This window comes from Coregonus lavaretus (assembly GCF_964263955.1).
Source record: "Coregonus lavaretus genome assembly, chromosome: 34".
Classification (NCBI taxonomy): Eukaryota; Metazoa; Chordata; class Actinopteri; order Salmoniformes; family Salmonidae; genus Coregonus; species Coregonus lavaretus.
In genome coordinates, this window is record NC_140021.1 from 33,702,479 (window position 1) to 33,727,332 (window position 24,854).

Sequence of the window (24,854 nt, forward strand, 5' to 3'; positions counted from 1 at the left end):
AAAAAGAAGAAGTGGCTCCAGTGGGCATGTGATCACCAACACTGGACAATTGAGAAGTGGAAAAATATTGCCTGATCCGACGAATCCTGTTGCATCATGCTGATGGCAGAGTCAGGATTAGGCCTAAGCAGTAGGACCCATCCTGCCTGGTGTCAACGGTACAGGCTGGTGGCGGTCGTGTACCGCTGTCCAATCTGCAGCAACTGCGTGATGCCATTGCGTCAGCATGGACCAACATCCCTGTGGAACGTTTCCGACTTGTAGAATCCATGCCCCGAAGAATTCAGGCTGTTCTGGAGGAAAAGGGAGGTCCAACCCGGTACTAGATTGGTGTACATAATAAACTGGCCGGTGACTGTATACAACATAGGAGGAGAACAATGAGGGAGGGTGGTGGCTTCCACAAGCTGGCATTGTTCTGTGTTCTACACACAAGTCTCATGCACGAGGCACTTAAAACTGAGAGCCTATAGCCAGGACCGTGTCAGAGAGAGAGAAAAATAGAGAAATAAAGAGAAGTTATGAAATCATTGGAGCCAATCGGGGCTGTGCTTGAAATGGAACATTTATATTGTTCAGAGGGGAGTACAGTACTACTGTTGAGTCCATTCCTTAATCACGGGCCTGGGACCTGTGAAATGGGGCTTGTGCTGCCATCTGCCATTACATATGGGACATAAATGCTGCTGCACACAGAGAGCATTTACATTACACAGGCCCGCGCTACACATGTCTAGGGCACAACGAAAGAGTGCACATTCAAAAGCATGCATCACCGCAGACTGAGCAATGTTGGTAATCATAAAAAATGAACTGCAGAAGACGTGCTATTATATATCATCTTCTTGATGCGACTAGTACACAACACACATTTCAAACCGACCAACACTCTTGATTCTTCCAACAACGCAATAGACATATTTACAGGAATTATATTCTTTCAATGTCTGTCATTTCAATGCCAGTTAAATAGAAAAAGTCCATAGCCGCTGCATCACCGCCCGGGCGGGGTGGGAGTTTTACAATGATAAATCACAAAAGTATAGTTTTTTTTCAGAATGTCAATTTTCCATGACCTATTTACAATAAAACTAGATACCAGGTTATAGTACCCATCATAATCAAAATCGGGGGAAGGAAAAATATAAATCCATAACATTCTCAATGGGGAGTCTGGTCTTGTCTTTTTGGCTGCCATACTGCAGTATTCAACCTGACATCGCTGCTCTGGGTGGTGGTGGTGGTATAGTAGCCTGGTCCCAGATCTGTTTGTGCTGTTTTGCCAACTATGGTTGTTGTCATGCAATGACCATAGCTGGCGAGACAGCACAAATGGATCTGGAACCAGGCAACTGGTATAGTGTGAGCTAGTCTGAGGTCAGATCTTCTCCTGGATGAAGGGGTGCTGCAGGGCCTGGTTGATGCTGATGCGTTTGGCCGGGTCCAGCATCAGCGTGCTGTCGATCAGGTCTTTGAGGACCAGGACCTTCTTCCTCTGCTCCTCGGGCAGCCGCTGGCCGCCCACCATGTCACACAGCAGGTCCTTGGTGGGGTTGATGGTGCTCATCACTGTCACCTTCTCCTGTGGACGGGATGGTGATGGGTGGATGGAGGGGTGGAATGGAGGGGGTGTGAGACAGTGTAACTATTCAAAACCCATTAACCATCTGAATGAGCCTTCATGATTAGCCCAGCAAACCTAGCAAGTTATTTATGCTTGAACCACAGACTGAAGATCGATAGAATCAGGGAAACTGTTTTGTCCTCTTTCTTAGATTGTTTCCTGAAAATGTAGCAGGTGAAAAGTAGAACATATACAAACCCTTTCAGTCACTTTATCTACTTCAATGTAGAGGAAGTTGAGGTTATGATCAAAGTGCTGGTCTTTGAACAGACCTTTCCGGATCATCTGAGAACAAAAGAAGAAACATCATCTGTACCTTACAGCCCAGTGTACAATGCCCCAGGTTATAACTTTGAGAAAAAGGTTGAGGCCAGGTCCAGTAATGTGGACAGTTTACCTTGTTGGGCATCTTGCCCTTGAGGTCCATGGCCAGTTTGATCATGTGGTTGTTGGAGGAGCCGGGGAACAGGATCTTGCCTGTGTAGAGTTCGTATAGCGTGCAGCCCACCGACCACATGTCTATGCTGTAGTCGTACGGCTTCCCAATGACTGTGACAGAGAGAAATCATAATGAATGTGATCCAAGAATGTGAGACCATTATTCAGGGATGCAAACTGGTGAGGGCCCAAAAAGGTGAGAAAAAAAATCTGCAAGGAAACACGCAAAATAATCTGTGGACTGCAACAAAATGTCCCTATTTTCAGTGTGGGGTTTTCACAATACCAACATTTCACTAATGATGTTGATACCACGGAGTTTGCCTGCCACCCCCAGGACGCCTGTTCCCGTTTTCTATACGTTCTGCACCTGTGCTGCACAAAAACCTGTCCCTGATATTCACACCTCTACTCAATACAACACATTGAATTTAACTTCATACTGTATAATACAATAGGCTACTTCAGAAAATGGCTGATTTGCTCATATCCAAAGGCCTTCCTGTGATTGGGCAGGAGGGATGTAGTAAGGAATATAAATGCATAATGATCAGTAAGGGAAAAACACACTAGGCCTATTTGAAACCATCTTCACCCTACTCTTCAGACAACTTTACACAAATAGCCTACACCCCCCCCCCCCCCCACTCTCCCTCACACACACACCACTCTCCCTCACACACACACACCACTCTCCCTCACACACACCACTCTCCCTCACACACACACCACTCTCCCTCACACACACACACCACTCTCCCTCACACACACACACCACTCTCCCTCACACACACACCACTCTCCCTCACACACACACCACTCTCCCTCACACACACACCACTCTCCCTCACACACACACACACACACACCACTCTCCCTCACACACACACACACACACACCACTCTCCCTCACACACACCACTCTCCCTCACACACACCACTCTCCCTCACACACACCACTCTCCCTCACACACACCACTCTCCCTCACACACACCACTCTCCCTCACACACACACCACTATCCCTCACACACACACCACTCTCCCTCACACACACACCACTCTCCCTCACACACACCACTCTCCCTCACACACACCACTCTGTCACTCTCCTCACACACACACACAGCTCCCAAAAGTTGAGTAGCCTCACAGCTGTCACACGTGATATTGGATGAAGCACTCATTGACATACTGTATCTGATTTTCTATTTGTAGGACGTGTAGGGATGCATTCTGTGCTCAGTAATTAATTTCGATATAAGAAACATACACTACCAGTCAAAAGTTTGGACACACCTACTCATTCAAGAGTTTTTCTTCTTTTTTGACATGGGGCAGAGAGAAAAAAAAGTGCAGTTTTACAGCTAATTTCATGCAATTCTACCCATTTTGCCAAGACTTATGCCATGTTAATGATATCTGAGTGAGAGTAACTAACAAAATCAATGGGGGCCTCCTGAAGGTCCCCTGAGCACGTGCCCTTTAATTTACCGATCTAAAAATGGTTAGCTTAAATGGCTAATTGAGTGTCTGTCAGTGACTGACAAAACGAGAAAAATTGCTGATAAACAACCAAATTTCGAACTTGCACCTTGTGTATTCTACTATTCTAACTCTCAACATTAAGTTGAGAACCTGACTTTCCTAAAAAAAATAAAAATAATGTGTTGTGTTGGGTTGGGGGCCCCCTAGCAGCCTGGGGCCCTATGCGACCGCTTATGCCTGGAGCGGGAGCTACGCAGGGAGAAGAAGTCAAGAAAATCTGTTCACGCCTCTTTTATAGCTCAATGGGTGATACACTCTGCGCACTTTTCATCAGACAGATCTACACAATTCATGTGGATGATCTATTTTGAGATCGAAACGGCGAATATTGCTGAAAAGTGACAAGTTTACAACATCCCTGATTATTACAGAAAAATCTTTATAGTCAACAAACAATCTAAAAATAAAACTTACTGATTTCGGGAGCTCTGTAGAATCTGCTGACGAGGTATGGCGTGATGTCGTTGTCCGCCACGTGGGACGCGGAGCCAAAATCGCAGAGTTTCAGGATGGTCTTTGACTCATTCACCTTGTGGGGAGAGACAGAGAAACAGACACTATCAGACCAGGGCAGTGTCGCAAAACGCAAACAAAAAAAAGACTCTATAGAAAGCGAAAAAACAAGTGATTCTTACTGGACGAATCCAGGCAGTCCCTCCCTGTTTCAGTCTGCTTTCTTCCATTTGGTGCCTTATGAACACGACCCAGCCTCAGTGCAGTGGTTAACAGTCATGTGATGATATATATAAACGTAGGGGTGTGAACGTTTATTAACAAAATTGGAATCCTTAACATTAAGAAGAATCCCTAACGGAATGTTTTTGTTTTTTACCCCCCAGAAAATGTTAATCACAGTGCAGCTGGCTAGCCTGCTCTTTCTCTTCGCTATTGATGCGAGAGTCTGTTGGGTGTAGAATATCCTAGCCTATTCATTGATGATAGGCACTGCTTTACTGAATTTGCGAGACATTGCAAGCCAAGAAATTGCAAAAAAACTGCATTCCATTGCGAGATACAGCTTTTGATTTAATAGATAGGCCTAGTGCACGGTTCCGACTGTCTGCCTGGTGGCCGACCTGCCTATACCGTGCCCCTCCCCTCTCTCTTTGTCCCTCGCTATGAAACTTGCAAGTGTTTGTGTTCTCGGAAGTACGGCAATTAATAAGTCTCCTCCGTTCCAAAAATACTGAATCTTAGGAGTCGGTTCCTTGCGAAAGATGCGTTTTCTTTTGACTAAATGTCTTGGTAAGTCACGGTATTTAACAAACTTTAAAGTACTTTTATAGGAGAGAGTGGTCTGCATGCAGACAGGTCAAGATTAATCACTGACAGTGTCACCAGCAAAGCACCCCCACACCATCACACCTCCTCCTCCATGCTTCACGGTGGGAACCACATGCAGAGATCATCCGTTCACCTACTCTGCGTCTCACAAAGACACAGCGGTTGGAACCAAAAATCTCAAATTTGGACTCATCAGACCAAAGGACAGATTTCCACCGGTCTAATGTCCATTGCTCATGTTTCTTGGCCCAAGCAAGTCTCTTCTTCTTATTGGTGTCCTTTAGTAGTGGTGTCTTTGCAGCAATTCAACCATGAAGGCCTGATTCACGCAGTCTCCTCTGAACAGTTGATGTTGAGATGTGTCTGTTACTTGAACTCTGTGAAGCATTTATTTGGGCAGCAATCTGAGGTGCACCAGTTACCTCTGCAGCAGAGGTAACTCTGGGTCTTCCTTTCCTGTGGCGGTCCTCATGAGAGCCAGTTTCATCATAGCGCTTGATGGTTTTTGCGACTGCACTTGAAGAAACGTTCAAAGTTCTTGAAATTTTCCGGATTGACCTTCATGTCTTAAGTAATGATGGACTGTCGTTTCTCTTTGCTTATTTGAGCTGTTCTTGCCATAATATGGACTTGGTCTTTTACCAAATAGGGCTATCTTCTGTATACCACCCCTACCTTGTCACAACACAACTGATTGTCTCAAACGCATTAAGAAGGAAATTAATTACACAAATTAACTTTTTAACAAGGCACACCTGTTAATTGAAATGCATTCCAGGTGACTACCTCATGAAGCTGGTTGAGAGAATGCCAAGAGTGTGCAAAGCTGTCATCAAGGGAAAGGGTGGCTACTTTGAAGAACCTCATTTGTTTAACACTTTTTTGGTTACTACATGATTCCATATGTGCTATTTCATAGTTGTGATGTCTTCACTATTATTCTACAATGTAGAAAATAGTAAAAATAAAGAAAAACCCAGGATATTTGTTTTACTGAAAACAGTTAAAGAAATTGCAGTTTAAACGTTAAGCAACATTTTCCATTTGTCACATCCCTAACATAATGATAGTATGGGCCTCGTACCAAGATGTTGTCAGGCTTAATGTCAGCGTGGAGGATGCTGCAGCGTTTGAGGAGCTTTAGGGCCAGGAAGAGCTGCTGGGTGTAGGAGCGGACAGCCTTGATGTGGAGGCCCACGTCCTTACCGTACTTCTTCAGCACCTCGCGCAAGTTCATACTGGGAACAGTAAATGACACAGAAAGACATGAGTTAGAGCCAGTGAAGCTGTGTGCTAGATGACAAATACGTCGCAGTGTACAATGCCACTAAGGACATTGGGTGCGTCTGAAATGGCACCCTATTCCCTTTCAATTGCATTAATTTTGACCAGAAGTGCACTATAATAGGTTGCCATTTAAGACGTAGCCATAGTGCGGTGACAGTGCAGTAGTGGTAGTCTCCCAGTCAGTACCTGAGGGGCTCAAACACCAGACACAGGTGCTGCTTGTGGTAGAAGTGTCTGAAGAGGCGCAGGCAGTGGAACTTGTCGTCGGGGTCGGCGTCGTTGAGCCTCTTGAGGAACTCTAGCTCCTTTAGGCCAGTCTTCTGCCTGGAGACCCAAAACAAAATCAGCATCGATTGTTTTTTATTTATTTTTATAAATAAATCAGATAAATTCCCATCTTCCAAGGGAACCCTGGACGATTCACATAGACATAGATGGAATACTTCTAATGAGAGTGCACATTCAAATGTATGGGTGGTGAAGGCAATATGCTCCCATAACAATAAGTAAAACCCAAATGGCACCCTATTCCCTATATAGTGCACTACTTTTGCCTAGAGCGCTATGGGCCCTGGTCAAGCGTGCTGGTCAAAAGTAGTACACTATATAGGGAATGGGGTGTCATTTGAGTCCTGAGGCTTGCCTTCCTGAGGCCTGAGGACCTACATGAGCTCGTTGTTGCGGATGATCTTGACAGCCACATCCTGTCCGGCGCGGGCCGTGTCCCTGCCCCTGATCACGTTGCTAAACATTCCCTGGCCTGTGTAGCCGTACACGTCGTAGCGCTTGTCCAGCGTCTCCCCGATGTTCACACCTAACACACGGGTGGGACACAGAGGGAAGAGATGAGGGGCATGTTTATAAAGTGTTGGACATTTCTCAATGAGATATCCAGTTTCCAGGCCTAAAATAACACTTTATTGAATGATAGTGAAATCAAAGGACCGCACTCATACACAGCAGAGGTTGGAATACTGTAAGACTATATGGACTGGCTCCAAACAGGGCTGACTTATAGAGAAAAATGCTCAGCAGCCTTTCATTGATGAATTAGTGAATGACATGAACATTTGTACAGTCAAGGGCACTTACGGTAGTAACCCTCTGCGTCGGTCCAGTTGTCCCGGAGGTTGGGGTTGTCTTTGAAGTCCTTCCCCCCAACACCCGCTGCTCTCATCCTGGCACTCTGTACAGGATAGACGACCAGCGGTTCAACCGCAACATGACCAAACATTCAACCACACTCACATAATGAACTACTGCCACAGACAGATCATTCAGAAGATAAAGACGGGCATGCATGTCTGATCCAGAGTAGCACTCTAACGATCAGAGATATAAACATGGCTGGAGATCAGTGGAGGGGAATGAGGCTCCTGTAAGACTTACATCAATGGCTGCTTCAAACATGTCGTCCGATTCTGTAAACATATCAGGGGCCGAGGGCTTTTTGGGTCCTAACGGAAAGAGGGAGGAGGAAGCAAGATTTAAAAATATATTACATTTGTGAGTTATTAGTAGAAACATGTTTCGACTGGCACACGTTTTGGCCTAAAGATATGACCTGAAGGAATGTAACTGAATGACTATAGTGGAACCAAATACTTATTTACAGACCAAAGACTAATTTACAACCCTCCATTGGTCAATGTTAGTCATAAGTGTTAAGTCCCTACATTGCATTGTCAGCTTTCACACAAGCCCCATGTTAGACAGATTCAAATTCAAATTCAGATCAACTTTATTATCCCATTAGGGGGATAACATTAATATGAAATTAACTTAAATATGATTAGACTGTAGTTTACTAGTGTCTCCAAATAAATATTAATAATGGTTAAATATTAGACTAGTTTACTACAGTGTCTCCAAATAAATATTAATAATGGAAAGAAGTCGAGGGCGCTCAACCAACATGAGTCGAAGTGCAATCAAAAAATTGAATCATCATTGAAAAGGAAAAGGCACAACGCGCACATTGGTTAGGCTACTATGGTGAGCGAGCGTTGCACCTTTTCATTTTCAATAAATATTGATTACCCTTTTATTTGTCTCTGCCTGCAAATCATCCTCATAAACAGTAAGATATATCCTATAGGACTATGCAAAACGTAGCAAGTGTCGCTGTCGTCATTCTTGCTGCTTCCAGTTCAGTAGCCTACCTGCGAGATCAGGTGCGCGTGTGGTCTGAATTAAATAGAGTAGGCTATAGCCTACGCATGGGCGGAGAAGCAAGGGGCAGTTATCTTTCCAAGGAAATGTACTTCCTGAATATGATTAGGCTATAGTTTACTTCACTGCCTAGAAATAAATATTGATCATCATATTTCTCTGTCTGAAAATCGTCCCGCTCCTAAAAGTTAGGCTATAAAAATAGCTAAAGAGAAAGTGCAAGTCTCTCCAACTCTGCTCTCTTCAAACTAAATCTAGCATTTTGGCTGATATACCCCAGTAATAAAATGTAATTTCTGGTAATTTAACCTATTTCTTAAGTTATTTTGGGGCATTTGATATTGCCTTTAGGACGCAAAATTGCTGGGACCATGGCTGGCAGGTGAGCTGCGTCACATACGCCTAAAATAACATTGCGGGACTACGGTTGGGTTTGGGACCAGATCTTTTGTAAAACTTTTTTTTATTCTTTCCTTTATTCTTTTCCACTAACCCTACCACCCCTCCCCTAATTGGAGTAAAATAACGAACAACAACACTTAGGCTTCTACTTCCAGCTTATACATACTATATACATTTTACGGACACAATCTATTTTACAATAGTTATATTTTTGTTTTTACAGCTATTCTTCCATTACCCTCAACCCCTCCCATCTACTTCTGAAGACCATGCAGTTTGATTTCTATTTGCCATATATTTTTAACTGTGCTGTTTCACAAAAGTTCTGAACCTATATACATTTTACGGACACAGTATATTTTACATTAGTTATCTTGTTGTGATTAGTCCCATCCTTCAGCTCCATTCAACACCACCCATCTACAGTGGGGAGAACAAGAATTTGATACACTGCCGATTTTGCAGGTTTTCCTACTTACAAAGCATGTAGAGGTCTGTAATTTTTATCATAGGTACACTTCAAAAATCCAGAAAATCACATTGTATGATTTTTAAGTAATTCATTTGCATTTTATTGCATGACATAAGTATTTGATACATCAGAAAAGCAGAACTTAATATTTGGTACAGAAAATTTTGTTTGCAATTACAGAGATCATACGTTTCCTGTAGGTCTTGACCAGGTTTGCACACACTGCAGCAGGGATTTTGGCCCACTCCTCCATACAGTCCTTCTCCAGATCCTTCAGGTTTCGGGGCTGTTGCTGGGCAATACGGACTTTCAGCTCCCTCCAAAGATTTTCTATTGGGTTCAGGTCTGGAGACTGGCTAGGTCACTCCAGGACCTTGAGATGCTTCTTACGGAGCCACTCCTTAGTTGCCCTGGCTGTGTGTTTTGGGTCGTTGTCATGCTGGAAGACCCAGCCACGACCCATCTTCAATGCTCTTACTGAGGGAAGGAGGTTGTTGGCCAAGATCTCGCGATACATGGCCCCATGCATCCTCCCCTCAATACGGTGCAGTCGTCCTGTCCCCTTTGCAGAAAAGCATCCCCAAATAATGATGTTTCCACCTCCATGCTTCACGGTTGGGATGGTGTTCTTGGGGTTGTACTCATCCTTCTTCTCCAAACACGGCGAGTGGAGTTTAGACCAAAAAGCTCTATTTTTGTCTCATCAGACCACATGACCTTCTCCCATTCCTCCTCTGGATCATCCAGATGGTCATTGGCAAACTTCAGACGGGCCTGGACATGCGCTGGCTTGAGCAGGGGGACCTTGCGTGCTCTACAGGATTTTAATCCATGACGGCGTAGTGTGTTACTAATGGTTTTCTTTGAGACTGTGGTCCCATCTCTCTTCAGGTCATTGACCAGGTCCTGCCGTGTAGTTCTGGGCTGATCCCTCACCTTCCTCATGATCATTGATGCCCCACGAGATGAGATCTTGTGTAAAACTTTTTTCCACTAACCCTACCACCCCTCCCCTAATTGGAGTAAAATAACGAACAACAACACTTAGGCTTCTACTTCCAGCTTATACATACTATATACATTTTACGGACACAATCTATTTTACAATAGTTATATTTTGTTTGTTTTTACAGCTATTCTTCCACTACCCTCAACCCCTCCCATCTACTTCTGAAGACCATGCAGTTTGATTTCTATTTGCCATATATTTTTAACTGTGCTGTTTCACAAAAGTTCTGAACCTATATACATTTTACGGACACAGTATATTTTACATTAGTTATCTTGTTGTGATTAGTCCCATCCTTCAGCTCCATTCAACACCACCCATCTACAGTGGGGAGAAAAAGAATTTGATACACTGCCGATTTTGCAGGTTTTCCTACTTACAAAGCATGTAGAGGTCTGTAATTTTTATCATAGGTACACTTCAACTTTGAGAGACGGAATCTAAAACAAAAATCCAGAAAATCACATTGTATGTTTTTTAAGTAATTAATTTGCATTTTATTGCATGACATACAGTGGGGGAAAAAATTATTTAGTCAGCCACCAATTGTGCAAGTTCTCCCACTTAAAAAGATGAGAGAGGCCTGTAATTTTCATCATAGGTACACGTCAACTATGACAGACAAAATGAGATTTTTTTTTCCAGAAAATCACATTGTAGGATTTTTTATGAATTTATTTGCAAATTATGGTGGAAAATAAGTATTTGGTCAATAACAAAAGTTTCTCAATACTTTGTTATATACCCTTTGTTGGCAATGACACAGGTCAAACGTTTTCTGTAAGTCTTCACAAGGTTTTCACACACTGTTGCTGGTATTTTGGCCCATTCCTCCATGCAGATCTCCTCTAGAGCAGTGATGTTTTGGGGCTGTCGCTGGGCAACACGGACTTTCAACTCCCTCCAAAGATTTTCTATGGGGTTGAGATCTGGAGACTGGCTAGGCCACTCCAGGACCTTGAAATACTTCTTACGAAGCCACTCCTTCGTTGCCCGGGCGGTGTGTTTGGGATCATTGTCATGCTGAAAGACCCAGCCACGTTTCATCTTCAATGCCCTTGCTGATGGAAGGAGGTTTTCACTCAAAATCTCACGATACATGGCCCCAATCATTCTTTCCTTTACACGGATCAGTCGTCCTGGTCCCTTTGCAGAAAAACAGCCCCAAAGCATGATGTTTCCACCCCCATGCTTCACAGTAGGTATGGTGTTCTTTGGATGCAATTCAGCATTCTTTGTCCTCCAAACACGACGAGTTGAGTTTTTACCAAAAAGTTATATTTTGGTTTCATCTGACCATATGACATTCTCCCAATCCTCTTCTGGATCATCCAAATGCACTCTAGCAATCTTCAGACGGGCCTGGACATGTACTGGCTTAAGCAGGGGGACACATCTTGCACTGCAGGATTTGAGTCCCTGGCGGCGTAGTGTGATACTGATGGTAGGCTTTGTTACTTTGGTCCCAGCTCTCTGCAGGTCATTCACTAGGTGCCCCCGTGTGGTTCTGAGATTTTTGCTCACCGTTCTTGTGATCATTTTGACCCCACGGGGTGAGATCTTGCGTGGAGCCCCAGATCGAGGGAGATTATCAGTGGTCTTGTATGTCTTCCATTTCCTAATAATTGCTCCCACAGTTGATTTCTTCAAATCAAGCTGCTTACCTATTGCAGATTCAGTCTTCCCAGCCTGGTGCAGGTCTACAATTTTGTTTCTGGTGTCCTTTGACAGCTCTTTGGTTTTGGCCATAGTGGAGTTTGGAGTGTGACTGTTTGAGGTTGTGGACAGGTGTCTTTTATACTGATAACAAGTTCAAACAGGTGCCATTAATACAGGTAACGAGTGGAGGACAGAGGAGCCTCTTAAAGAAGAAGTTACAGGTCTGTGAGAACCAGAAATCTTGCTTGTTTGTAGGTGACCAAATACTTATTTTCCACCATAATTTGCAAATAAATTCATAAAAAATCCTACAATGTGATTTTCTGGAGAAAAAAAATCTCAATTTGTCTGTCATTGTTGACGTGTACCTATGATGAAAATTACAGGCCTCTCTCATCTTTTTAAGTGGGAGAACTTGCACAATTGGTGGCTGACTAAATACTTTTTTTCCCCACTGTAAGTATTTTATCACCTACCAACCAGTAAGAATTCCGGCTCTCACAGACGTGTTAGTTTTTCTTTAAGAAGCCCTCCTGTTCTCCACTCATTACCTGCATTAACTGCACCTGTTTGAACTCATTACCTGTATAAAAGACACCTGTCCACACACTCAATCAAACAGACTCCAACCTCTCCACAATGGCCAAGACCATAGAGCTGTGCAAGGACATCAGGGATAAAATTGTAGACCTGCACAAGGCTGGGATGGGCTACAGGACAATAGGCAAGCAGCTTGGTGAGAAGGCAACAACTGTTGCCGCAATTATTAGAAAATGGAAGAAGTTCAAGATTACGTCAATCACCCTCGGTCTGGGGCTCCATGCAAGATCTCACCTCGTGGGGCATCAATGATCATGAGGAAGGTGAGGGATCAGCCCAGAACTACACGGCAGGACCTGGTCAATGACCTGAAGAGAGCTGGGACCACAGTCTCAAAGAAAACCATTAGTAACACACTACGCCGTCATGGATTAAAATCCTGTAGCGCACGCAAGGTCCCCCTGCTCAAGCCAGCGCATGTCCAGGCCCGTCTGAAGTTTGCCAATGACCATCTGCATGATCCAGAGGAGGAATGGGAGAAGGTCATGTGGTCTGATGAGACAAAAATAGAGCTTTTTGGTCTAAACCCCACTCGCCGTGTTTGGAGAAGAAGGATGAGTACAACCCCAAGAACACCATCCCAACCGTGAAGCATGGAGGTGGAAACATCATTATTTGGGGATGCTTTTCTGCAAAGGGGACAGGACGACTGCACCGTATTGAGGGGAGGATGCATGGGGCCATGTATCGCGAGATCTTGGCCAACAACCTCCTTCCCTCAGTAAGAGCATTGAAGATGGGTCGTGGCTGGGTCTTCCAGCATGACAACGACCCGAAACACACAGCCAGGGCAACTAAGGAGTGGCTCCGTAAGAAGCATCTCAAGGTCCTGGAGTGACCTAGCCAGTCTCCAGACCTGAACCCAATAGAAAATCTTTGGAGGGAGCTGAAAGTCCGTATTGCCCAGCGACAGCGCCGAAACCTGAAGGACTGTATGGAGGAGTGGGCCAAAATCCCTGCTGCAGTGTGTGCAAACCTGGTCAAGACCTACAGGAAACGTATGATCTCTGTAATTGCAAACAAAGGTTTCTGTACCAAATATTAAGTTCTGCTTTTCTGATGTATCAAATACTTATGTCATGCAATAAAATGCAAATGAATTACTTAAAAATCATACAATGTGATTTTCTGGATTTTTGTTTTAGATTCCGTCTCTCACAGTTGAAGTGTACCTATGATAAAAATTACAGACCTCTACATGCTTTGTAAGTAGGAAAACCTACAAAATCGGCAGTGTATCAAATACTTGTTCTCCCCACTATATCTCTTAACACCATCCATATTGGATTTCTATTTGCCATATTTTTCAACTGTACTGTGATGTTTCACAAAAGTTCTGAACCTTTCTATTCTCATAGTTTCTAAACATTGTAAATTAAAGATAAAAATGTTTGCTAAAAGCATTATTATATTATAGATCGATTGACTATGACTTTTCAAATCACCCAGTAGTGCTATCTGCAGAGTTAGCTCCAGGTAAATGTTGCAATTCTTCAGCCATTCCTGGACATGCGACCAAAAACAAGCTACATGTGGACAGTACCAAAACAAATGACCTAATGATTCTGTCTCTTCGCAGCAAAATCTGCAGAGCTGGGATGGTTGTATTAACCATATACTGTAGGAAATAAGGCGCTGTTTGGGACACCCAAACATATATTTTCTCCTTGCCTGACCCTTTACTCACCGTCCTTCTCCTGCGTGATGAGGCCTTGCTTGGCCTTGATGTTCTCCTCAAACGTGTCCAGGTTCTCCCGCTCGTACTCCTTGACGTCGGCCGCCACGCGCTCCAGGATGTCGTCTGGTGAGGGCGAGCGGCTCCGCGTGCTGCTCTGGGGGCTACTGGGCTCCGACGCCATGGACGTCATGCTGTCCTCGTTGCCGCCACGGTATTTCTGTGCAGGGAGAAAGGTGTCAGGCATAAAGAGATCACAACAATGGAAATCAGGAAAAATAAGATATTGGTTTGGATGTGGGTCAATTTCAACGGAGTATCATGAAAAATCTAATCATGAAAATTCCCATATCTGTGTAGAACAAAATAGAGGATGTGTCTCTAAACACACAAAACACTGGACTTGGGGATCCCTGAAACAGCTACGGACAGTCCAACAGCAGAGTGACAGAGAGGAACTGACCTGGACGATAGCCAGGCGCTGCTGGCGGCGCTGCTCTATGAGGGCCTCTTCATCCACCTCCTCACCATCAAAGTCCTCCAACCTGAGCACAAAATAAACCCGCTTACAAAAACACACAATCACCAAGAGAATTACCATATTGCCGAGTGTAGCATTTATGTGTGTGTGTGTTCTCCCTCTACTCACACTTCCTCTTCGGAGGACTCCTTGTCGACCTTCATGCCCTCAGAGAGGCTGCCCTTGAATTTGTCCTCGTCCCGGCCATGTCTCCTCCTCCTGTCCCGGTCCCAGGAGTTGGAGCGCCTGCCGTACTGTCTGAGACGGCCGTACCTATCCCTCTCTGGTGACCTGGAGGAAGGAAACGCTTTGTGTTGTTCTGAACGGTTTGTTAAACACTTAACAAACCCTTAGACAACCTTGGCTTATGAGCCTCCTACTGTGACATCACTAAAGCTTCATCAATAGAGCCAGACAGAATCTGAAAGGGAATCAGTTGGAAAGGATCTTATAACTACTATGACAGCATTGCCTGCCTATTCAATTACAATAATTGTAACTAGCCCAGTATCTGTAATAGTAATACAGTATTACCACTATTATTATAATTATTTCCTGGCATCATCTCAATACATTTAAGAAGGCTTGAGGCAGAACCCTTGCAGATTCCATTTTGCCCAGCTCATCCACACACACAAAGTTTCAGCTTGTCTCGTCTAACCTGCGTTTCAGTGGAGACCTGCTCCGTCTCCGGAAGGGCGAGGGGGACCTTCTTCTGAAGGGAGAGCGGCTCATCCTGCGACCTTGGGGAGCACCTCTGGGGCTGGTCTCCCGTGACCTCGCTCTACCCCCTGGCCCTGCTTCTGGCCATTTTCGCTTTCTGTAGGAGAGAGAAAGCTTAGAAGATCAGTGGTAGATAGTAACACATTCTTAATGCCCAATCCTAAAACACAAAAGTAATAGTTGCCCTTGCCATGTACAGACCACTACTGCTGTTCAATACGGGACAAGAAACGGGCAGAAACAATGCAAGTGGCACCGCATAAAAATGTCTTAATAATATAGGCTTAAATAAATGATGGCCCATTTAAAAAATAAACATTGGGACTCAAAGTTGGAGAAATACGGGGTTGACTGCAGGTTATTCCATAGTAACGGACCTTAGTGGTGAGGAGCCCTGTCTGTCAGCATCCCTCCTCCTGGCGTCTAGGGAGCGACTGCTGCCTCTCCTGGCTGGGGACCTGGCTGCTCTGGAAGGAGAGCCCTGTTTGGAGGTGGAGGCTGAAGCTGATGCCTGCTGGGAGTCTCTGGTGGGGCGTGGGGAGGTGCTGCGTCTCCTCTGGGGGCTGCTGAGCCCCCCTCCTCCTCGCCTTTGGGGAGAGCGATTCTCTTTCCCTGACGAGGTGTCCTTAGACTGGGACTTGGTCGGCCTCTTGTCCCGCTCTCTCTCCGCCTCCGACCGTCCTGGGCGCTCCCGTGATCTGGACTTCCGGCCGCCGTGCTCCACGTTTGGTCTGTTGTTATTCTGGGGTGAGGAGCGTTTGTCCGAGCGGCTGCCCCTCTGCTCTGCTCTCCTGCTGGAGGGGGAAGGAGACTTCTTTCTTCTGTCTTTGGACCTGCTCCGGGAGCGTTTCCTCTCTTTTGATTTGCTGCGGCCACGGTCTTTGGCGCCTTTAGTCGTTTTGTCTGACTTGGACTCCTTGCCTGTCCTCTCCCTGGACTTGCTCCGACTGTAGCGCTTGGAGCTGGACTTGCCCGCTTCTGTGGCGTCCCGTCTGGCATTACCACTCCTACCCCTGGGGGAGGGGGGTTTCACCATGCTGCCCCTCTGGCGCTGCTCCCCGTTCCGGACCCCCCCCTCTCCATCTCCCTCCTCAGAGCCAGAGTTATAACCCTGTAGGATGAGGCCCATGCCTGACTGCACCTTGCCCCCCTCCATCATCTGGCTGTCTAGCTCTGCTTTGATCATGGCCCTCTGTTTCTCCAACTCCTCCAATAAGGCCTTGTCGTCAGTTGAAGGGGATATGTCCGTTTTTCTGTGGCTAGAGTTGATGCCAGGGGCGGATGGAGAGGAGCCATCTTTACGTTTGTGTTTCTTGTGTTTGTGTCGATGTTTGCGCTTGCGGTCCTTGTCCTCTTCGGAGGCGTGTTTGTGTTTTTTGTGCTTGCTGCGGTGTTTGTGTTTCTTTTTCTTGTGCTTGCTGCCACTGCTGTAATGTTTGGACCCCTCTGCTGTCTTTTCTCCATTCGTTTCAGCTTCCCCCTTTCTGACCTCTTTAACATCCTCCTCTTCTTCTTCAGAATTTTCACCACTCTCCTCCTCACTCCCACTCTTCTCATGTCTCTCCAAATCTTCTTTCCTGTGGAGATAAAAAGAGATTGGTCAAAGATATAATTTAAACCAGTAACTTTTTTGTAACTTGGTTGGCCACAACATTCATCGTCCAAAACATGACTATCCTTTCTTTCTGACTTTACCGCCATAGCTAATGTTACTTAGCCAATGCATATGCAAAAATCAACTATCATTCTGAAGACTAAGATGTCTACTATTTTGCCAAAGTCTCTTATTTTAAATAAGTTAATATGCACATTTTCACCCCAAATATTCATTAATGAAATGCGTTCGGATTAAATTCACAGGTCATTTGATAAAATTTTACTTCAGATAAACCTAAATTAGTTGAATAAAACACTAAATATGTTGCTGTAGTTTGTCCATAAATCATACAAATGGTATACTAGTTGAAGTTTACATTAAACTGTAATATTTATTACGTAAAAACACAGTGTCTGTGGACATGTCTCATTACCGCACCCACACCCCTCGTTGGCAGATTTTTTTTTTTTGCAGGTTGAAGCTTATTTCCTGCAATTCTAGACATTTTGTCATGGTGTGCAAAATTTTTTTGTTGCTGTTTTAAAGATAATTTCCTACAATTCTAGACATTTTGTCATGGGGTGCAGATTTTTTTTGTTGCTGTTTTAAAGATAATTTCCTACAATTCTACACATTTTGTCATGGGGTGCAGATTTTTTTTGTTGCTGTTTTAAAGATAATTTCCCACAATTCTACACATTTTGCCATGTCTTATGTGTTCATGTGATATTTGAGTAACTCAAACATTACAACAAAATCAATGGGCTAAAAAAACCTTGCTAAGAAACGTTAGCTGACATGGGCTAGTTGATCTGTATGTTATAAATAGCTCTCTAAGGTCTGTAATGACTGACATGACAAGAGGAATACTGCTGATGCACTACCCAATTCAAAACTTGCACCTTGTGCATTCTACTATTACAACTTTCAAGAGTAAGTTGAAAGCTTGACTGAGTTCCTTAAAGGTCACGAACAGTCAAAATCATGTTTTTCATGAAATGTGATGATATTTGGATGAAACCAGATGAAAGAATGATGACCAAAGTATGAAAAATGACTGTTGCTTCTACATTGATCAAGTTTGATCATAAAGTTACTGGTCCCCTCCCCCATGTTAAACACTTGGATTCAGAAGGCGGGATTATTAAGGGGACAGGGTGACATCATCCCAACTCTCATTTTAATACACCAATGGTAACATGATATTCTCTTACCTAATTTAAATAAGTACTGCCTTGTAACCAACATCGGAGAAGGCGTGTTTGTGAAGGGGTGTGGTTTATAAAGCTAGATACTGTAGCTACTCTACTGGTGCCAACATTTGACTGTAGGGTGTCAACAAATATAATTAATCTATGGCAAAGATACTTATATGTCAGTGGAAGCTGCTGAGAGGAGGACGGAGGGGAGGATGTTTGATGCATTTGATACCATTCCACTCATTTCGCTCCTCGCCCTCCCCAATTAAGGTGCCACCAACCTCCTGTGTTATATGTCTCCCCTTTCATCTGTGTCTGGTGTTGTCATGTCAACACATCTGTCAGTGCTGCTGTGAACCACATCACAAGAGACATGCGGGAGATGTAAACATTTTTGGGACATAATTGATGCAATTTCAATGTTGTTTGGGGTGCTTTGTGTATCACCAAATTAGCTAGAGATGATCGTACTGCAACACTGCATCGAAGTTTCTTGACATACGCGTTTCAAAGAGCTGTCAGTCAAGGCGACCTCATTAATATAAGCTCCACGCCCACTGTCTATCTTTTCAAACCTCCTGGTTAGACATGAGGAAACAGTACTTTTCCTCAATTTTTTGGCATTTCTATCCCACAAAGATACAGTGGGGAAAAAAAGTATTTAGTCAGCCACCAATTGTGCAAGTTCTCCCACTTAAAAAGATGAGAGAGGCCTGTAATTTTCATCATAGGTACACGTCAACTATGACAGACAAATTGAGGAAAAAAATTCCAGAAAATCACATTGTAGGATTTTTAATGAATTTATTTGCAAATTATGGTGGAAAATAAGTATTTGGTCACCTACAAACAAGCAAGATTTCTAGCTCTCACAGACCTGTAACTTCTTCTTTAAAAGGCTCCTCTGTCCTCCACTCGTTACCTGTATTAATGGCACCTGTTTGAACTTGTTATCAGTATAAAAGACACCTGTCCACAACCTCAAACAGTCACACTCCAAACTCCACTATGGCCAAGACCAAAGAGCTGTCAAAGGACACCAGAAACAAAATTGTAGACCTGCACCAGGCTGGGAAGACTGAATCAGCAATAGGTAAGCAGCTTGGTTTGAAGAAATCAACTGTGGGAGCAATTATTAGGAAATGGAAGACATACAAGACCACTGATAATCTCCCTCGATCTGGGGCTCCACGCAAGATCTCACCCTGTGGGGTCAAAATGATGACAAGAACAGTGAGCAAAAATCCCAGAACCACACGGGGGGACCTAGTGAATGACCTGCAGAGAGCTGGGACCAAAGTAACAAAGTCTACCATCAGTAACACACTATGCCGCCAGGGACTCAAATCCTGCAGTGCAAGACGTGACCCCCTGCTTAAGCCAGTACATGTCCAGGCCCGTCTGAAGTTTGCTAGAGTGCATTTGGATGATCCAGAAGAGGATTGGGAGAATGTCATATGGTCAGATGAAACCAAAATAGAACTTTGTGGTAAAAACTCAACTCGTCGTGTTTGGAGGACAAAGAATGATGAGTTGCATCCAAAGAACACCATACCTACTGTGAAGCATGGGGGTGGAAACATCATGCTTTGGGGCTGTTTTTCTGCAAAGGGACCAGGACGACTGATCCGTGTAAAGGAAAGAATGAATGGGGCCATGTATCGGGAGATTTTGAGTGAAAACCTCCTTCCATCAGCAAGGGCATTGAAGATGAAACGTGGCTGGGTCTTTCAGCATGACAATGATCCCAAACACACCGCCCGGGCAATGAAGGAGTGGCTTCGTAAGAAGCATTTCAAGGTCCTGGAGTGGCCTAGCCAGTCTCCAGATCTCAACCCCATAGAAAATCTTTGGAGGGAGTTGAAAGTCCGTGTTGCCCAGCGACAGCCCCAAAACATCCCTGCTCTAGAGGAGATCTGCATGGAGGAATGGGCCAAAATACCAGCAACAGTGTGTGAAAACCTTGTGAAGACTTACAGAAAACGTTTGACCTGTGTCATTGCCAACAAAGGGTATATAACAAAGTATTGAGAAACTTTTGTTATTGACCAAATACTTATTTTGAACCATAATTTGCAAATAAATTCATTAAAAAAATCCTACAATGTGATTTTCTGGATTTTCTTTTCTCATTTTGTCTGTCATAGTTGACGTGTACCTATGATGAAAATTACAGGCCTCTCTCATCTTTTTAAGTGGGAGAACTTGCACAATTGGTGGCTGACTAAATACTTTTTTCCCCCACTGTATTATCCCCTCGGGCGCGCCCTACAGTTTGTGAACCACTGATCTAGAGGGGTAGTCCTTAGATGAGCACAAGTTAAGTTAATTTATTGGTTTATAAGTCTTCAAAATTAGATTCTTATTCTCAAACACCCCCTTTAACCCACTTGGACTTCTCATTACCAAAACGGCTAAAAAGCTCAAATTGGGAAAAGGTCAGAGAACCATTACCTTAGCAACATGGAGGCATGAAAGGCTTTAGTGATGTGGTCAATTGTTTGCTGACTCATAATGGCTGTCTCCTATTATTTGCATATTGAGTTAAGGTACTCATTACGACATCATTTTTAGGTCAGTTTCGGTAATAAGAACCTTAATTTCAGTAATGATAATAAGCTAAGTCTCATTTATAGTCAATGGGTGAGCTATGCTGGTAACTTTATCTATTTACAAGGCCCAATCCTTAAACCTTGATTTTTTGTAAAAACAACATTTATTTGATTAACTACGGTTTGTCAAGAAACATGGGGTCTAGAAACCCCATTTAACTTACTTTAAGCCACATGTACATATTACCTCAATTACCTCGACTAACCGGTGCCCCCGCACATTGACTCTGTACCGGTACCCCCTGTATATAACCTCCCTACTGTTATTTTATTATACTGCTGCGCTTTAATTGTTTGCTATTTAATTTTTTTTCTTAAACTGCATTGTTGGTTAAGGGCTTGTAAGTAAGCATTTTACTGTAATGTCTACACCTGTTGTATTCGGCGCATGTGGCAAATACAATTTTATTTGGAATCGGCAGTTTGTGTTTCAGCAAAGCGCAACCCCACCACTTAAAGGAGGATATCCCTCATTTTTACATCTGTACCTGTTTTCACACTTACCTACACTGTTGGTTAAAGGTAGACTCAGCGAAATGATATTGCCACAAGCAGCACCGCAGATATTGAGATGAGCGAGACGCAAGACTTAGCGCTCACACAGTCACATACAGTATCTGTGCATGGATTCGCTTCACGCTGTTCACAGCGTGGTAGTCAGGGCAACAAAACAGTGGCGAAGTTGAGCTTCACGCTTCAACGCTCTTAGTTGTTGCGGATATTGACCCCCTATGCTGTTTACTTTCTGCAGCTACGTCATATCGCTGAGGTACCTTTAATATCCCAAGACAGTTTTTGTTCCATATCTCATGTATTTAGATACTTTATAGGCATATTGTGTTATGCCGTTTGCCCATAGCATCCCATTCAATCCAGAAATACATCTAAAATACCTTACAACCACAAATATCCATGTCCTAATACACCAATACTACCTGTAAATTTACATTTTTTAAACATTTTTAGTCATTTAGCAGACGCTCTTATCCAGAGCGACTTACAGTTAGTGCATACATTATTTTTTTATCGAACCCACAACCCTGGCGTTGCAAACGCCATGCTCTACCAACTGAGCTACATCCCCTGCCGGCCATTCCCTCCCCTACCCTGGACGACGCTGGGCCAATTGTGCGCACCGCCCCATGGGTCTCCTGGTCGCGGCCGGCTACGACAGAGCCTGGATTCGAACCAGGATCTCTAGTGGCACAGCTAGCACTGCGATGCAGTGCCTTAGACCACTGCGCCACTCGGGAGTACAAGTAAAGACCTTGGATATTATTATTTTCAAAATACATGCATGTAATTATAGTACTTATACTGTAATATGGGGTATTTTAGTAAATTGCATTAATATCATTGATTTTAGTATTATGCAAGTCATTTGGGATTAACATATTACACACTTTGATGATTTGTTGGGTTACTGAATCTCTGATAGAGATCAGTACAGTTTTTCAATGGCAAACTATGCAACACTCTTTACTGAAACATGCAGTCTCATCTCCGAAACCAGCTCAGCATTACCATAATGTACCAATATTTAGGAAATATTAGGAAAACTAAAATGTTGGCTTAATCTAATAGTTTGACTTTTGTTCTTTATCCAAATATGTGTACATAAAAAAACATGTATACACAAGTGATGACAAACAATATTAAAACGTTTATGTTACGGTAATGAGATAAATTACAAAATACATTTCAGTAATTTAATTTTATATATTTTTATTTTCAGTGCTATGTTTAACTCTGGCCTTTTCATTAGGGCAGCAATGTAAAAAATATATTAGAAATTGATTTGTTTATTACTTTTTTGGACTTTGAAAACTGTTACTGTACAGTAATGAGAAATGTTGCGTTGGTTGTTGTGGAAATTGAGGTAAAATGCATCTGTAAAAAACAACAACATAAGACTAATTATGGAATAGATAAGTACATATCCTAATCTCAGTGATCCAATAGAACATTTCGTGAAAAATGACAACTGTTTGGTCAAATGTCAAGTTTCATGAGAATGACCCAACTAACGCTTTAGCTTGCTAGCAAACACTGGCTAGCTTGCTACGTTAGCTTCTTACTTATGCAATAGGTATAGTTAGCTAGATAGCTAGGGAGCAAACTAGCTAGAATATAAAGTCACATGTTATGGCACTACGGTTTGATTGGCTTATGGTATAGTTATCTGTGGTTTCGCTATTGAAAACATGTAAACATGCCAGCAAACACTGACATGCTAGCTAAAGTCGAGCTAGCAGGCTAGCTCTATTTGTTAGCCAGCTAGCTAGCCTAGTACTGTTTTAATGCTGCAGAAAACAGATACTACGACCACAACGTCGACTTGCCAAAATCACTGAGCCAGCTAAAAGTACTACAAATAAATTGCATGACTGTGTAATCTTCTAAAATGTCTTACACGTGTTCGTTTCCATTATTCATTCTTGTAGACTCGATATCCATCTCTACGTCGGCCATTTTCCTCAGGGGAGGGGGGGGGTCCTATCATTCAATGATTATTCACAATACACACGGCTGCAATAAACTGTACTTCTGCCCTCTACAGCACCGGCGACGTACTGTGTTGACTGAAAATGCAATGGGACAGTGATGCATCAGCGTATGCTGACAGTGGCAAGGAGAGGGTGGTAAATCAGGTTGGAACTTATGTGGAAATTACAAATGTCAGAAGCCTTTTTAAACCTCAAATACACTATACGTTTTAAAGAAGTCCTCCAGCGATTTTTGAACTATTACTGTTGAAAAGCAATATCCCAAGTATAAATACAGTAAAGTACACACACTAAAGGGTAAAAAAAAAATGTTTTTTAGACAACTGCAAACTTCAAGGAGTATGGCATTCAAGGACTTGGTCTGATAGGAAACCGTAAATGTAAAAAAAAAAAGTTATGTCATCAGCCTCCCCCTTGCTTGAGGAACAATAGAGGAGCAATAGAGAACAAAAGAGGAAAGACTGGAGTGCCACTTAAAGTTTCCTGCATTGCAAGAAAGTTCCCCTGCAACAGGGTGATCAAATTAAAATCCTACATCTGTAGGTTCAAGTGTTTATTTTCTAGGTTCCTGCTGTTCTAGGGAGTTTTTCCTAGCCACTTTGCTTCTACATCTGAATTGGTTGCTCTTCTGGGTTTTAGTCTGGGTATCTGTATAGCACTTTGTGACAACTGCTGATGTAAAAAGGACTTTATAAAAAAGCCAAGACAATGGCAACAATAGAGACGAAAGAAGATATACACAATCAACCGTTTTACTTCATAATTATCAGCTAGATACTGTATATGTGAATCGTAATAATGTAGCTAACCAGATAGTTTATCAGGCAAAAATGACCTAAAACCAATGTTATCTAAGGCAAGGTAGTATGCATTTTGAGAAACACCCACAGAGTATTCATCCCAGCTTGCTATCAGGGCTTCCTGAGACCCAAACATTCCCATGATTCTCTTCTCCTTGTCGTACATTCAAATGCTGCTCATTGAGGAGAGCACCCCCCATGGCGTTAAATCAGTGCCTGTCTCTCCTAACCCCCCCCCCCCCCCCCCCCCCATTATTCTGGTGAGCAAGGATTTATTTAGTCTTCTAGGGTAACATATAATGACAGAAGAGAAGCTGCATGTATCTAATTATAGACAAGTTGACTAGCAAATAGCCTACCAAAATGTCGGCAATTATAAACATACATTTTATAAATGTTATTGCACCAGCCAATACATACATTACCAATAAATATGCCATAAAAACACAACAAGGACACACAGATGCTAAAAGCAGCACATCATCAATGAATAAAACTAAGTCTTCGTGTTAAAAAAAGCTTCATAGCATATAGTAAAAAGGATCTGCGGAAACGTTCTGTTTTGGACCTGGGTAGAATAAATCTGTATGCCATCGGACTGCGATGCTCCAGGCAGGTACTGTGGAGGGGGTGGCTACTGTTGGCCTCTACACTCCTGAGCTTTTTGAGGATCTGCTTATCCAGGATGGGCTCTAGATTGTCCTGGTGGGTGCTGATGGTAGATCCA

At 43.3% G+C, this 24,854-nt stretch overlaps 1 protein-coding gene across 1 annotated transcript; it reads right to left on the bottom strand.

Moving 5' to 3' along the window:
• Nucleotides 1-532: 532 nt before the first annotated feature.
• Nucleotides 533-23,305, bottom strand: LOC311109375 (uncharacterized protein). Its single transcript, XM_084152229.1, has 15 exons — nucleotides 23,234-23,305; nucleotides 15,790-16,989; nucleotides 15,351-15,509; nucleotides 14,819-14,980; nucleotides 14,633-14,714; nucleotides 14,182-14,389; nucleotides 7,570-7,637; nucleotides 7,273-7,366; nucleotides 6,847-6,994; nucleotides 6,367-6,504; nucleotides 5,978-6,131; nucleotides 4,024-4,138; nucleotides 2,022-2,173; nucleotides 1,823-1,909; nucleotides 533-1,582 (listed from the first exon to the last, which is right to left on the bottom strand). Exons 1-15 carry the CDS (start codon nucleotides 23,290-23,292, stop codon nucleotides 1,379-1,381), a joined length of 3,030 nt encoding a protein of 1,009 aa, XP_084008355.1. The 5' UTR covers nucleotides 23,293-23,305; the 3' UTR covers nucleotides 533-1,378.
• Nucleotides 23,306-24,854: the final 1,549 nt, after the last annotated feature.